Raw genomic sequence first — 16,878 nt, 5'->3', positions numbered from 1 at the left:
AATAGTTGACTTCTAAATACTGTTCAACAGGGTATCCGCTCTGCTTGAGTTTAATTTATCTCGAATGCTTTTTCATGAACGATATCGTTTACTTTTGTTCATGATCGGACTAGTTCGAATGTAACATGATTGGGAATACATCGCTGTATGTATTGACACTCGAAAGATATTTTTATTGTTACTTTCAAGTTACGCCTTTGGGGCACCTACTTGCCTGTTGGTGTTCGCTGACGGACTTTTGTGAAGATAGTGGATACGAAAATCGTACTAAAGGCCGTTTGGCTCCGGACTTGGTCTAATTATTAATGCATCGAAGACGAAGTACATGACATGACATGAAAAGGTTCAAGAGAAGATAGTGCTAACCTCCCACCTCGAGTTCAAGTTGGTGGTGATGAAATCGAGGTGATGGACGAGTTGGTGTACCTGGGCTCACTGGTAACTGCAGAAAACTATTCTAGCAAAGAAATTCATCGGTGCATAGTAGGAAATCGCGCATAGTTTGGACTCTGGAGGACGCTCCGATCGAGTAGAATTCGCAGCTGCACCAAGTTGACCATTTACAAGACACTGATCAGACCGGTAGTCTTCCACGGCCAAGAGACATGGACTATGCTTCTGGAGGACCAAAGCGCTCTTGTGGTCTTCGAGTGGAAGGATTTGCTTACCAAGGTGGATCGATCAGGTGTAAGACGATCTACGGATGCTACGTAGACTGCAAAGCTGTCGAACTGCAGTCTTGGGCCATGTGGAGTGGAGATGGCTGTTTGGTAAGGTAAGTAAGAAAAGTTGTATAGTTGTAACATTTTGATTTATTTCAGATTATTGCCGTGGTAACATTTATATTCATTATAATTCGCAGGGATCACGTTGTTTCTTTAATGGAATTTAAATCACCCAGTTTCCATTGTATAAAGAGTTAGTACAGATGCAACCGTCCGGATCACCAACCAAGGTCTTGGCTGCATTTTGTACGTACTGTTGTATTAGCGGACCGTACTGACCCAAACATTGCTGCCATGTAGCGAATAATCTCGATACTTCATCAGCGTTACATTTCTCCTTCGCAACCCCATCGATGCACTGTTGCGTGTAAGGATCCAGCAAAATTTGATCACCCAGTTGAGTGTACATATTCTCCAGATTCCAGCCATTCTGTGTGCTATAGTATCCTCCTCGTACCAAAAGCACGAACAGCAATTCTGGGAAATGTTCTTCATTTACAATGTCTCCCTTGCAGTATTGGACAAGGACATCGTAAGGAAGCTTGGCGATCGTAAGGCTAGTGAGAGCCAACTGTTGCAGTTCCAACTCTGCGTAAGGTACGAACTGATCATCCGTGATGAGTTCTCCGTAATAACGGTAGTAACACTTGAAGGATTCGTAGGCGCGAGAATTGCGGCAATCGTAGAACATGTTGTCGAGACATTCACGAGTGCGTCTTTCGTAGCAGGTGTCACCCGGTGATGGAACAAAGTAGTTACTAATCACAGCATCACGCACACCATTATCATCATCCCAGGCTCCAAGGTTGATCAGCGTACAACGAATAAGTTTTCTCACCTCCTCCTCCGGTGGATAGGATTGCTCAATATACCGTCGAACGGTGCAATTAGGCACATGATAGTACTCCGCACATTCGTAGAACGCAGTTTGGAAGCTTTTGTAGGTAGTGTAATGGGGAAGATCTGCTAGTACAAAAGTTGAGTACATAGCAATAACGAGAATGGTTGCGATTCCCTTCATCCTGAAGAGTTGCTGCATAGAACTGAGCTAAGCTGGAACTGAATTGTTGCAGGTTAGGGTGGACAAATTTAAACCTTTGCTGAACGATTCCTGCCGGACATGAAATTAATATGTGTTATTGTTTGAAGCCGTGATAGAGGCTGTCCAATTAATTGTAAGGTGTTACATATAGCAAACCGAGATTGGAATCCTAAGTCTAATGGTGTGATATGTAGTGTTTCGTTCAATAGTTTGTTTTATAGGCACGAATCTGTCGATAATGTTGCTATGCTGTAAGTTTGCTGTGGCATGAACTGTGCTGCTCAAGGTAAATAGATAACTGTTGCATTCGAAATAGTATGACGTATCCAGTGTTTTTATATTTTATCCCCGGTTGTGAAATGTGAAATGTGCCAAGTTTTTGCATGTTGATGTAGTTGTATTTTCAATTTGTTTACGTAAGGTTTGATTATTAACACAAAAACATTTTTAGCCTGTCAAGTTATTTTCTGTTATTCGGTATTATTGTTACCTATTGTAAATTATTTTGAAAATATGTATTACAAGTATTCAGATAAGCACATAATACGGAATAGCGATTAAGTCAAAGTTTCATCACCTGTGGATATGGTGGTGTTGCTTGTTCATAAGCGCAGAATATGGTTGGTGTTTTTTTTTCAGCAAAAAACGATGAAACCAAAACAACTTTAAATCACTCTACTAAATCAGTGGATTCTAGCCACAGTCTGACAATCCCATTATCATGTTTTCTGTCAACTCAAAGGATAATACTGTGTCGTTCGAATTTCCCAGGCGAAGGTGGGTTTGGTTGGATGTCGGTGTCCCGGTCTGTTTTTCCTAGCTTCCTATAGTAGAAATAGTGAAAGCTAGATGTGAATTGCTGTCACAGTCAGCATTCCTAAAACAAAAGGTTGCGAATGCAGTACTCCCACAGTCACAGTCGGGAGGAATAATAAATTAGTTGACTGTAGAAATATTGACCTATTTGCTGGGGAGTTATACTCAAGGTAAGAACTAAGCATATCGGTACAAGCTGCATTAAAGAGCTAATTAAAAAGTCAGCCAAGGTTATCTACTTCCTTCTTTTGTATTAGAGTCCTGCAAAATCCTACATTATTAGCATTCATATTATCGACCTACAAATATCTTGCTTTTGTGTGTATGGATTTTGAATATTTAAACATTCACAGCACTTTATCAGCGGCTTCATCAGAAGTAAAAGCGTTCTGGAGAAAAAATCAAACTAGAATCGGTACCAATCAGTGTCAGTTCAGAAGCATAAATGAAAATGTCGGCAGTTGAAAATTGTGATGATTGTGCGCCTCTTGAAACGAAAAACTACATCATGCTATCTCTTGCAGCATGGTAGAAACGAATCAAATACTGAAAATTGGTGCCATTGAATTCTGCTGTCAAATTCATACGCAGATATGACGTTTTACGATTGTTGATAGGGAAATTGTTCAGTTTGCATGTGTACCGATGTTTCTTCAGAAGAATCTTTGTAAAACCTATTTTTTTCATCAGCGACTTACCTCTATCTATTTGACATGAACCAGAGCTTAGCACAAATCATCTATCTTACACGAGGAAACTCGAGCTTACACGAGGAAAAGAGTCAAAATTGGCTAGTCAGGGTTGATATTTGTTGACACTCTTGAGTGAAAGTAAAAAAAAGCATCCATAAACGTTATTTTTTTACAATCCTTTCAGAGTTCTCCCTTCCCACTTTTTGCGTGGAAGTGAACTGTCAAAACACCTCATTATATTTCATGCGATGGAAGCAAGACAACAAAATCAGTTTATCAGTTAACGAAGAATGTCAAAGCATCAGTCAGTGTCAGTGAAGAAGTGTTTCGGTGAGGTTCATTTTGGTTAAGTGGACTGTTTGTTTTTCTTTTTCGCTTTGAAGTGAAGATCATTTGGTTGGATTTGTCGTCAAATTTTATTTTGTAACCGTGAACGATGCGCGCGATCTATTTCATCTGAGTATAACAGCACGTTACTAGGACGAAAAACTAGTGTATCTGAAAGAGTGCTGCGATCATTGGAAGTGAAATTTGAAAATGATTGGCTGTAATTTACGAAGAATTTTGCTGGGGAAAATGACTTTTATCAGCACTGGTACAGCACATATGTCGTACTTTAATGTCTGTACAGAACTTTAAGAATAACCTAACGAATGAAAAATATTTTAACGAAATCTGACAAAAATTCTGTCACGAGAATAAAATTGCATCAAAATCATCGTATTGCAATATTAGTAACAGTTTCACCGAATCAACAAACGACAAAAAAAAAACATTTAAAAACGTCACACAAGTTTGAACGCTACGCATTGTAAAGTCTAAAAATACACGTTCGCTCGCGCTGCAACTTCTAATCAAATGCTTCGTGCTTGTAACAAAAAGTATTAGACATAACCCATAATGTTGACATAACATTAGCGTTGGGCATTCATTAATGATTCCACACTGTTTAACTTTTGTTTGCAACTTGCAATACTAGCGAATATCAACTGCACGTCCGCAATCAAATGTTCGGCTGAGGTTTAAATTGGTTAACCGTTACCCTCGAATGGTCAGTTGCAGTTCAAGCGGCTCGGTTGTCTCTTAGTTTTTCACAATGAAGGGCATTGCCACCATTCTCGTTATTGCTATGTACTCATCGCTAGTACTAGCGGATCTTCCACATTACACTACCTACAAAAGCTTCCAAACTGCGTTCTACGAATGTGCGGAATACTATCATGTGCCTAATTGCACCGTTCGACGGTATATCGAGCAATCCTATCCACCGGAGGAGGAGGTGAAGAAACTTATCCGCTGTACGTTGATTAATCTTGGAGCCTGGGATGATGCTACCGGTGTGCGTGATTATGTGATTAGTAACTACTTTGTTCCATCACCGGATGACATCTGCTACGAAAGACGCACTCGTGAATGTCTCGACAATATTTTCTACGATTGTGACTACAGTCGTGCCTATGAATCCTTCAAGTGTTACTACCGTTATTATGGAGAACTCGTTTCGGACGATAAATATGTGCCCAATGAACAGCTGGAACTGCAACAGTTGGCTCTAACTAGCTTGTTGATCTCCGATCTGCCCTATGATGTCCTTGTTCAATACTGCAAGGGTGACATTGAAAGTGAGGAAAATTTCCCGGAACTGCTGTTCGTGATTTTGGTACGAGGAGGATACTACAGCACACAGAATGGATGGAATTTGCAGAACCTGTACACTCAACTGGGCGATCAGGGCTTGCTGGACCCTTACACGCAAGAGTGCATCGATGGGGTTGCGAAGGAGAAATGTAACGCTGACGAAGTGTCGCGGCTGTTCGCTACATGGCAGCAATGCTTGAGCCAGTATAGTCCGCTTTTGCAGTATATTCAGGTGGCAGCTAAGACCCTGGTTGGTGACCCAGACGGTTGTATCTGTACCAACTCCTTGTACAATGGAAACTAACGTGGAAGTATTGGGAAGGAACGGATAGACACCTGTGGTTATCAAATTTAGCTGGAGGATCAACGACAAGTTCAGCTGGTTTTACGAACTTTAGGAAATATAGACTAAGTCTGAACAAAAATGCTCGAACTAAATATATTTTCGAAATATGATAAAAAAATGAATTTGAATTTAACAAGTTTAAGTCATTCCCAACAAACGTGAAAGCATCCTCAAGATAATTGTTGGTCCAGCAAAATAATTGTTGATTCACGAGCTGCAGGCTAAATTTATTAATGATCACAGTTGGTCGGTGTTAAGTCAGACCGGACCAAGTGACATTTCGATCATTTCGAGAAAAACGAGTTAGAAGTTTGTTGCCCTGGCAATTTTGAAGTTCTCAATATTTTTGCGCAGATTTGATGTTATAAGTTGGAGTAACTCTCTAATTGTATCATGCAATATGACAATTGGAAAGAAAGGAGTGCCGTGAGCTCAAAAAGGATAGGTTTGTAACTGATTAAATGTACTTGGTCCACTCTGATTGAATCAAAAAAGAATCGTTAATGACTTGGTCCATCATGACTGAACAATTGAACAAATAATTTTAGTCCATTGATCGTCGAACAGTCAAAAAGTTTTTAATCTACATGACACATTCTACCGTGACGTTACAACGTTTTCACTATTCTGTTGGCATCATTTTAATTTTAACTTGTATTTTTTTCATGAAACCCTTTGATATTATTACAGATTCGGAAAGTAGACAACATTTCCTATAAGAATGATGTATAAGATATTTGTTTACTTTGTTTATATTACCTTGGGGAGTAAAAATGTAGCGTGACGTTACAACGCGCGAGAAATTGAGGTGTCGGGACTTTCCTTACAAAAGTCAAAAAAAAAACTCTGCTCTGTTTGGAATTTTATAGCAATTTCTTCTTCCACGATTTGATAACAAATAATAATCGAACATTTTCCCATGTTTAGAGTGCCTATAACTGGTAACATCTATATTTGAGAAGCTTTTATATTTCGTGACGTTACAACGCTCATTTTTCAGCAAGGGGTGTTCTCACTCCGTTGTAACGTCACGAAAATATGAATCAGTCGATATCCATTATTTATCACATATTTCTTAGTCATTTTCATAGGAAATAGTTCAATATCTGATTTTTATATTATCCTACTTCTACTCTATGCACTTGGTTCGTGGGGTTATCCATAAACTACGTAACAAATTTACATTGACGTTTAATGTTTGGGAATGCAGAACCAAACTTAAACTTGGAGATTTTCAGTGAAGGAATGTGAGTTATGATCAAATCAATTCTTTTTATAAGTGACATATGTATCATAAATATTCTCAAAAGTGTCTTATATGACATTATGTGTAAAACATATTAAATTTATTTTTATTGTAGTTTTTTCACAATGTCTGAGTACGTTAGCAGTTTATTCAGCATTTATATTAAAAACAAGTTTACAAATGTGTCCTTAATTCCAATAAATACAAGAAACCTTTCAAAAATTGTAATAATAACACAAAAATGCCGCTTTCTAACTTTTTTCGCTCCCGTGATATTTCCATGATTTTTAAAACTCACACTAATTATTCAAGAAAATTCGAGTGCATTTTTGCCGCTGAAGATTTTTTCATCTAGACTTGCCCCCAAAATAAATAAATAGCTGGCTTATTCCACGATCTGGTGTTGGTCGTTCAAAAATGTTCTTCTCATCGTTAAATGTGGTGATGCACGTCTCGTAATTGCGATAACCATCACATTCGGGAAATTGGCTTGAGCGATGCGGACGAAGTATTCATTTCATTGATACGGTTACATTGCGTCAATAGTTTTTCTCTTAGGGAACATTCGCATGTTACGTAACGCGGAAGTTGACAATTTTCAATCCCCCCTCACGCAATGCATTGTAATATAATATAATAGAATAATATTAGAATTTTTTAGAATGTAAAGTTACTCATGGATGACCCACAGTTTAATAATTGAAAACATTAATCCATTTTACAAAATTTATTCTCTGTTATATGACATATGTAACGTGAACTAATTTAGACGCATCAAGTATGTTTTTAAACATAGACGAATATTATATAAGGGGAGAAAAAAAATTTCGTGACGTTACAACGCAAATTAAACCCGGTTGTAACTCAAGTTGTATTCAACCTAGCTGCGATCTTTTAGTATAAAATTGAAGGTATTTTTGAGTATAAAGAGAAAACGAAATATTACTTTGATTAAATGTAAGGAGTTTCCATGAAGTAAAAAACTGTACTTTTTTCGTGACGTTACAACGCTAAATTACCCCTGTTTTCGTATTGGCCTAAGATCAACATATTTGAAATTTCACTTCGAAACCCTTTAGGCATCGAATGAAGCACTTATTTCACAGTCATATAACATAAAAAATGTATTATAAATACATACTCCTGATCATTTGTAACCATTTAAAAAATATGTAACCAAAAACGCTTGTTTTTTGTTAATTTTACTTGAACTTTGCAATTAGTTTTCTACAGTTTCTTAAACACTATAAATTTGACATTTACGTTTTTGGAAGGTTCAAACACTATAGAATCTAGGAAAAATATTTACATTGCTGAAATATGCATTTCAAAAATTGGTTTGTTGGTGTAGCTTCGCAGAGAATGTGTCACATGGTTAGCTTCTGCGACAGCAACAATTATTGAAAATAGTTTGAATAAATTTTAAACTGTGTTTGTTTCAAAAAATCAATGGTAGGAGCGGAATTTTTTAATGGAACAAAAATATGGTTAATTCATTCAGTTAAGTTATTCGTAATCATCCACTTTCTCTGCAACTTTGGCCAAACAATCGCTTGTGTTGCCTTAAGCTTCGTAATTTCATTACGGGCATAAATCTAATTTGCATGCATAAAACAGTAACAAACATACACTTACCACTTATTTCAACCTCCTGAGGATATAATTCATTGGTAAAATCATCAAGTTTAAAGTCAGTATTACTACTGTAACTTGAACTTCTTTATGAAATTGTGGAATGTTGTGTCACCCACACAAATGACTAACGTTTCTCATTCACGTGTTCAATCAGAGTGGACCAAGTACATTTTCCTCATTTACTGGTAGAGTATACTTTTTTGAATAACGGGCAAAGAAGCATTCCGATAAGTTGCCTGATAGTGTTGAAATTCATTTATGTTGACTCCAAACCGATGCTGTAAATTCTGATAATTTCAACTTTTTTCTGCTGGTTCACTTTGTCTGCACACTATAAGGCATGATATCAGGTCATGTTAGTGACAGCAATAAGGGGCCATCCACATACCACGTGAGGCTTTGGGGAGGGGGGGTGTGTGTTATGTGTAATGTCCACGGTCTATGGGGGGGGGGGTCAAAATCGTTTAAAATCTGTCCACTTGGTATGTGGATGGCCCCTAAACGGTCCAAAAACACATTCAAAACCACGGCAGTGCGTGAAACTTTACAGATTCCGATGAGGGGGGGGGGGGGGGGGGTGAGTGAAAGCGTTCTCTGATACAAAGAAATCCGGAAAACGCTTGAAAATTCTTCCGTTCGTTCGCTTTTATCAATAGCTGACCGAAGGCAGTCTCCTTGAAAATAAACACTTGGTCCATTCTGACTGAACACTGTAATCGCTTTTCATTGGTCATGCAGACAAAAATCATGCTGTTATTTCTGCTGTTTCAGAGATAAATAAAATCTGATTGTTGTGTGATGTAGCTTAAGAAAATCTTTATCCAATACTATCGTTAACTAGTTTTTTTTTTTCAATTTTGCGACTTGGTCCGGTCTGACCTAACACCGACCAGTTTATGATGAAATTGTTTTGTCTCGGTGTTCGTGCACAAAACTTTGGCTCATTTAGCATGCGACTGTTAGAAACAAAGCAATTGTTAACTTTCCGCTATCAAAATCTGAAAACAATCATCAGCGGTCATAAATCATTTTTGTACAGTATTGTTCTTGGAAACTTCTGAAATCGACACAATTAGGTGTGTTTTGACTATAACAAACTTTTTCGGGACTGCCATCATCCAACTTGTTTCAATTTTCTGGTATTCCCATTATCATGCATACATGATAGGGTGCCAATAGAATATGGGAAAAAGTTTGACTTACTTACTTTACTTTACTTTAAAGGCGACAGACCGATTATCGATCCAGTGCCGAATCCAGAATACGTCGCCATGTCCCTCGGTCTTGGGCTGCTATCCTCCAATCGCCCCTAACACCTATTTCGCGTGCATCCTCGTCGACAGCACACATCCAACGAGTGTGGGGTCTACCCCGAAGTCGACGACCTCTATTGGGATTCCTGCTAAATATAGCCTTCGCTTGACGCTCACCCTGCATTCTCGCTACATGTCCAGCCCACTGAAGCCTGCCGTGTTTTATCCGTTTGACTATTTCCGCCGATTTGTATACCTGGTACACTTTATGGTTCATGCGTCTGCGCTAAACACCATTTTCTAGTTTGCCGCCTAGGATTGAACGCAAAATCCTACGCTCAAAAACACCAAGAGCTCGCCGATCAGCCTCTTTCAGCGTCCATGATTCATGGCCGTAGAGAGCCACCGGATGAATCAGTGTTTCATAGAGTGCAAGTTTAGTACGGATTTGCAGACTGCGGGACCTTAGCTGGTTACGTAATCCGTAAAAGGCCCTGTTTGCGGCTGCTATCCGCCTCTTTATCTCACGGCTAACTTCGTTGTCACATATCACTAATGTTCCCAGGTAAATAAATTCGTCGACTACTTCAAATGTTTCCCCATCTAGCACCACCGCAGTACCAACCTCCGACGGACTACCACGCACTCTGCCAGCCACCATGTATTTCGTTTTGGCAGAGTTTATGACAAGCCCTAATCTCGCAGCTTTTCTCCTGAGAGGTCCGAAGGCCTCTTCCACAGCTCTACGGTTGATACCAATGATGTCGATATCTTCCGCAAAACCGAGAAGCATGTGAGACTTCGTAATGATGGTGCCGCATCTCTGCACACCAGCCCTCCGTATAGCACCTTCCAATGCGATGTTGAACAATAAGTTCGACAGCCCGTCACCCTGCTTCAAATCATCTAACGTCACGAACGAGCCCGATATCTCACCGGCTATCCTGACGCTTGATGTAGAACCTTCAAGGGTGGCACGTATCAGCCTAATCAGCTTTGTTGGGAAGCCATTTTCGATCATAATCTGCCATAACTCATTTCTCTTAACTGAATCGTACGCTGCCCTGAAGTCTATGAACAGATGGTGCGTCTGCAGGTTGAATTCTCGAAATTTATCGAGGATTTGTCGCAAGGTAAACATTTGGTCCGTCGTTGAGCGTCCCCTTCGAAACCCGCATTGGTACTCGCCAACAAAGGTCTCCTGCAACGGCCTCAGTCTGTGGAACAGGATGCGGGAGAGAATTTTGTACACGGTATTAAGAAGAGTTATGCCCCGATAATCGCTACAGTCCACGCGATGACATTTTTTGTAGATCGGACATATGAGACCCTCCAACCAGTCCGAGGGCAATTCTTCATCAGACCACACTCTCAGCATGATCCGATGGATGGCACGATACAGCTGTTCGCTCCCGACTTTGAAGAGTTCGGCGGGAATGCCGTCCTTCCCGGCTGCCTTGCAGTTTCTCAGCTCTTTCACTGCTTTCTTCACCTCGTCCATGGATGGTGGATCCACAGCTTGACCATCATTCTCAATAGTCATCCTGCTCCTTTCGACACCACTGTTTCCCTCACCGTTCAACAGCACACTGAAGTGGTGTCTCCAACGCCTGGCCACCTCTGTTTTATCGGTTATCAGGTTCCCCTCCCTATCGTTGCACATGACAGGGGCTGACACGTTTCGATTCCTGATTCCGTTGACCTTCGTGTAGAAGCTCCTCGCATCGTGCCTGGAGAAGCAACCTTCCGCCTCCGCAAGAATACGCTCCCAATGCTGTCGTTTCTTCCGGCGATGGAGTCTCTTTTCAGCGGCTCTTGCATCTCGATATCTACCCATGCTCTGACGAGTCACAGCCGTGGCCAACATGTGACCCCTTGCGCGGTTCTTGTCCTCCGTCACTCGCTGGCACTCAGCGTCAAACCACTCATTGGGCGCAGCTGCCGCAGTTGTACCCAACACTTCTCGCGCTGTAGTGCTGATCGAACTGTGGATGTGCCTCCACTGATCATTCAGGTTCCCTTCAATTCTTTCCTCAATCCGTTCATCAACCTTCTGCGAGTAAAGTTTGACTATTAAATTTAAAAATGCAATACTTTTCAAAAGTTTTGCCTTTTCGAAAAAAGTCCCTATGCAAAATTTCAGCTCAATCGGGTTTCGTTAGATGAACCCTCAAAGCGATCAAAATTTTACTTTTGTACCATTGGAAAAACTTCAAACAAATTAGATATTGTCTCAGAAACCTACCGTATTTCAACACCAAATATCAAAATTCGAATACAGACAAATGTTTGAGAACAAATTTGTAAATTTGAGCTGAATGTACCACAAGCCTTCTAAGAAACTATGCAGAAAACATAAAATTCAAACAAAAAAGTAACCATCTTTAGCTGCTTGTCATTGTCTTGGATGCAAATATATGCAGATGGAACCTTTAACAAATTTTTCCTGTGTCCTGAGTTTATTGTTTGGTGGTAATTTGGTGATAGTATCTCGCGCGGAACACATTTAAGAGTTTACATGAATTCTAGTGGTGCTCTTTGACTTTTTTACTACGCTCCCTCTTACGAACTTAATTTTGATTACAGTTTAGCACAAACCTATCCAAACAACACCGCAATAGCGAAACATACCTGTTTCCTGATGGTTTCATCATGAACCATAGATTCATAAGCTGATGAATCAATTGAATTTGCTCCAAAGCGGATATATACACAATGTAAAAAACACGTACTGCGCTGATTTTGCAAGTGTCAAACACCTTCACTTCATAAAATAGGCCAACAAAAACAATTTTTCTGCATTCTCAAGTTCATAACCGATCCATTAAATTGATAATAAGCAGAAAACAAAAAAACTTTTCTCTAATTTTGGCCTATGGGCGAGGCGAACCACTGTCCATCGGTATCGATTTTCAAAATTTTACTTGGAATCAATCAATTGCTTGTTATTGGACAGCAACTTGGCAAATAATTACTACAGTAAGCAATACTTGTTTGAAAATTTGTGTTTCTAATCAACAATTCGTGTTTCAATCAGCCTCAGAACGTGATATTTTTGAGAGGAGATTTTGTGTTTATTTGTTCTATGTGAACAATGAAACAAAGTTTCCCAATCATATTTCAATCCTAGACTAACTGAGCGTCAATATTATTTATATTGAAAGACACTCCATATTGAAAAATTAGTTTTTTACATTCTAATTTGCAGTAAAAAATTGAGAAGGATCAGGGCCAATTCGTGTGTAGTGGCGCCTAATTAACATATCTGTGTTGTCTGAGTTCACAATTATATTTTGCAATTTGCATGTTTTTGTTCATGATATTAGTGCTGAGGAAACATTCAGTACTACATTTCAAGTTTCTTTATCGGGGATCAATGATTTTTGTTCAGTTAGAACCAATTAAACAGCTACTCAAAAAGCTCTAGACACCAAAAAAGCTTGTCGGGTAGTTGTGATGAAATGTTTGGAATTTGTACAAAAACTAACTAATGGGTTCAATGATAGCAATTTTGGTCACAGGTTCTTTTTAAACATGGTCATTTTCGATACACTCGAATTACATTATACTGGTGTTGAACCATTAGAAGCTATGTCAAATAAAATTATTAACAATTTTAGACAAAAAACGTTGCAATCCTCAATTGCTACGACAAGCTTTCTTTATAGCCAATAAGTTAACAATTAAGTTAGTTGTAAGTTTACTTCCCCTTTTCTGACAAGTAGGTTTAAATCTCACGAATGATAAGTCCTAATTGCGAAAGCAAACAAATCCTAACAATTAAAATTACAAATTTCTAACAGTGTTGAGAAGTCACCATTTGTAGTTGGACACACATACTCATTATTTACTAATATTTATCATAAATACTTAAGCTACTAACAAATCCCCCCTTAAAAAAAATGGTCACTTTCGAATTGACCAGCGATTGATTCATTCCAAACGCAAGCTATAGCACCGCCATCGATTTGCAGTAGTTTGTTTTTCATCAACGGTCGTAGCTGGCTATGGGAATGACTTGCTATCATTCTGGCTACGTACAGTAAAAGTAATCGCATGTGAGTCCCAGCTTATGATTTTCAACAAATTTTAATCAAATTTCGGTATTTATGCAAGTGCATCATGCAAAAGTGCTAGATTGTCATTGCAGTACTAGATTCTGTTGATGGTCTTGATTGAAAAAGCATTTGAGTGCAAAATTTCACCTAAAGCGTTACGATTTTTAATTGCTGTTGTCTCATCAGCACCAAAACGGAAATGGGACAGATTTGCTATGAGCGGCAGTATATTTATATTTACCTTGCTGTGCGATTTTTTTTGTGCTTTCTATGTTCTTTATGTTGAGAAAAATAAAAAATCATTCATATTGAATTGTCATTTGACATAGAATAGCCCAACAGTTCTCGTTTCCCTTGCAAATCGAATGACTATAGAAACGTTGATTGAAATAATTAGGTAAAAACACATTTATTTTTATGTAAGAGTTGCAAGTAAAAGTAGAAACAAAATATTATTTGTTAGAAATCTATATGTTAAAAGATTTTTTCAATTGTTTATTTATACTGATTTAGTGGTAAATTATGTTTTCCACTTGATTTGATATTCATTTGTTGTCATTGGATTTTCAAACCATTCGATCTATAGTTTCCATACAAATTTCTACTTCTCAACGGTTAGATCGTTAATGAGACCTGCTAGAATTGACTTGAAAGAATCTCGGTATCGTTTACAAAACAGACAAGGTTAAGATATAACTTTCTATGATACATGTGAAAAGACAATTTGTTTCCCTTTTCAAACTATACGTAAACAAATTAAACAATAGCTAATTTTGGTTTGGATTGATTTTTAGAACGGAAATTTCCATTAAAAAAATATTTGCTGGCTGAGCCAACAGCAATTATAAATAGCACATAAACACATTTCAAGATATGAAAGAAAATGGAACACGGTCAATGGCTCGAATAACTGATAGCATCGAATAGAGTTACGCCGTGAATTTAGTAAAGTACGATTAAGTTGTGCGATCTCAATTGCATCCTAAATCACGGATGAAATACGCTGACAGATTCAATGTTGCCCAGCAGAGTACAGCTCAAAGAACTTACAAAGACAAGCTTAATAATACACCATGATAAGCATACTTTTTGGTTTTGCTGTTGATATCATTTGGTTGGTTGACTAAGACTATGAGTTTTTGAACTAGAAGTGGCGTCAAGAAAATAAAATTTTAAATTATTATATTTCGTGCATTCTCCAAAATCACGTATTCTGGCTGACAAATTAAGTATAGCCCTTTTCCGACCGAGCCCATATAGGTAAATAATTGTGTAGGTTGAAAGTGACTAAAACAAAACCTTCTTAGGTTTTGTTATACGTCACTTTTTACCCACATAACTGAGTGGGCTCGGCTATTATGAAGCAGACACTACAAAAGCATCTCAAGGATGTCAACTCTGAGAAGGGCATGAAGAAAATGTGGGTTTCTGCCCGGAAAAGGCTGCAGCCAGATTTTGTACAAAACCTAACTAAACAACTCATTAGCTTAGTGAAGTTTAGCGTAAGGTGCGAGCGTACAGCCACAGACTAACAGACTTAACACTGGAACCAACCTTCATCGCCACAAAAAAACGATCATTTCAATTTTTCGTTTAAATAACATTTGACACGCGACAACTCCGTCAGTCAACGCTGTCATGCTATATCATACATTTTTCGTAGTTCCCAATTTGACATATGAACGTACGCTAGCGCTGTTGTCGGAATACAGGACGCAGTGCGAACACGGTAGCAGGTGGTGCTAGTGTTACTTACGTAAACTACTGTTATCATCCAAACGATGGCTTGATTGATGATTTGTTCAAAGCGTTATGTCTGTTAGTCTGTGGTACAGTTATGGCATTGAAGCTGAATGGAATAAATTTATCAAAAGCTTTTATTTTGTCAGGGAATTAGGATCACGTTGTCCATTGATGTGAACTTTTGTAATATATCCCAGTCAATTGCTATACGTATCCCTTTGCAAAATACAATGACCACTATTGTTGTGAGTGATCAGGTACCTGCACCGACACGCTCCCAGTCAGGTAAAATATGGTTTATTAAGTCAATCATCTTTCCAGGATTCGAAGACCAAATCTCTTTGGGCTGTAAGAAGCCACTGCCAAGAAGCCTTGATCTGCGTTTAAATAATGCACCACAACTGCAAAGCAGATGTTCCGATGTCTCGCGTTCCGTATTACAAAAGCGACAGATATCATCCTGAACCCGGCCAATGTTCTTTAAATGATATCTACTCGGACAGTGCCCCGTTACTAGGCCGACATATGTACAAAGAGCTCTTTTGTTGAGCTCTAGGAGCTTTTTTAAATGGTTTTCGTTTGGTGTTATAAATCTTTTAGATTGGGTACACTTTTTGACATCCAACCAATTGGTTGTCACTTTTTGTTTCTCCCAGCGTTTAAGCTCCGTTTTCACTGCACAGATTGATATACCACAGAAAGGTTCTGGGCCGATAAACTGTGAGTTAGATCCTTGTTTTGTAAGTTCGTCTGACCTTTCATTCCCACCAATGCCACAATGTCCTGGAACCCAATACAAATTTACTGAGTTTGTTTGACACAGCTGTCGCAATGTGAGAATACATTCCCAGACAATCTTGGATGTGCATTTATAAGCATCAAGTGCTTTCAGCGCTGCTTGACTGTCAGAGAAAATACAAATATTTGCATGTTTGTATTTTCTAGTCAGACAAACATACGCACATTCAAGGATTGCAAAAATCCCTGCTTGAAACACTGTTGGCCAGTGTCCCATTGCCACTTAAATATTAATTCCAGGGCCAAAGATTCCTGCACCAGTTTTTGTACCTATTTTTGAGCCATCTGTGAAAAATATCGTTTAACGGGGACGGACATCAGGAACTCGACTTCCCAGTCTGTACGCGACGTTTCGCATACCTTGTAGAGAATATCATGGTTATCCTGAGGTGCCATCCAGTCTACATTCATACTCATCACTGGCCCTCTTTTGAAAAAGTCCAGTATAGTCAGGTGACCCACAAGATCACCTGACAAGAAAGTTTTTGTTTGTTTGAGCCTCAATGCACCCTTTTCTGCTCTAGTTGCACGTATTCGTACAACGGCAACAGATGAAGAATTGCATCAAGAGCTTTTGATGGGGTGCTGCTCATTGCTCCTGTTATAGCAATGCACGCAAGTCGTTGAATTTTATTTAGCTTTGTTCTGGCGGTGGATTCTTTGGTTTTCGGCCACCATACTATCGAAGCGTAGGTCAGTTTTGGACGTATAATCGATGTGAATATCCACATCACCATTTTTGGTCTCAAGCCCCACTTTCTTCCAACGGTTTTGAAGCACAACCATAACGCACTGACCGCATTGTTGATTGCATAGTCAAGATGTGCATTCCAGTTTAGCTTGGCATCAAGGATAACTCCTAAGTATTTAACCTGTTCACTGAATG

General features: G+C 38.9%; 3 protein-coding genes across 4 annotated transcripts in view; 1 reads left to right on the top strand and 2 right to left on the bottom strand.

The window, feature by feature from the left end:
- LOC129726583 (synaptotagmin-1) overlaps positions 1–16,878 on the bottom strand; it is a 119,498-nt gene that overhangs the window by 82,495 nt on the left and 20,125 nt on the right. The gene's annotated exons all lie outside the window — the stretch shown is intronic.
- LOC129728402 (general odorant-binding protein 45-like) lies at positions 889–1,746 on the bottom strand. Its single transcript, XM_055686841.1, has one exon. The coding sequence runs from the start codon at positions 1,744–1,746 to the stop codon at positions 889–891; it is 858 nt and encodes a 285-aa protein (XP_055542816.1).
- LOC129728401 (general odorant-binding protein 45-like) lies at positions 4,372–5,217 on the top strand. The gene has a single exon (XM_055686840.1). The coding sequence runs from the start codon at positions 4,372–4,374 to the stop codon at positions 5,215–5,217; it is 846 nt and encodes a 281-aa protein (XP_055542815.1).

Source organism: Wyeomyia smithii, chromosome 3 (genome assembly GCF_029784165.1).
Source record: "Wyeomyia smithii strain HCP4-BCI-WySm-NY-G18 chromosome 3, ASM2978416v1, whole genome shotgun sequence".
NCBI lineage: Eukaryota > Metazoa > Arthropoda > Insecta > Diptera > Culicidae > Wyeomyia > Wyeomyia smithii.
This window is presented reverse-complemented; position numbering and strand designations above follow the sequence as displayed.

Bases quoted from the DNA above. Each gene is read 5' to 3' on its own strand.
- LOC129728402 (XM_055686841.1), bottom strand. From the start codon at position 1,746: ATGAAGGGAATCGCAACCATTCTCGTTATTGCTATGTACTCAACTTTT.
- LOC129728401 (XM_055686840.1), top strand. From the start codon at position 4,372: ATGAAGGGCATTGCCACCATTCTCGTTATTGCTATGTACTCATCGCTA.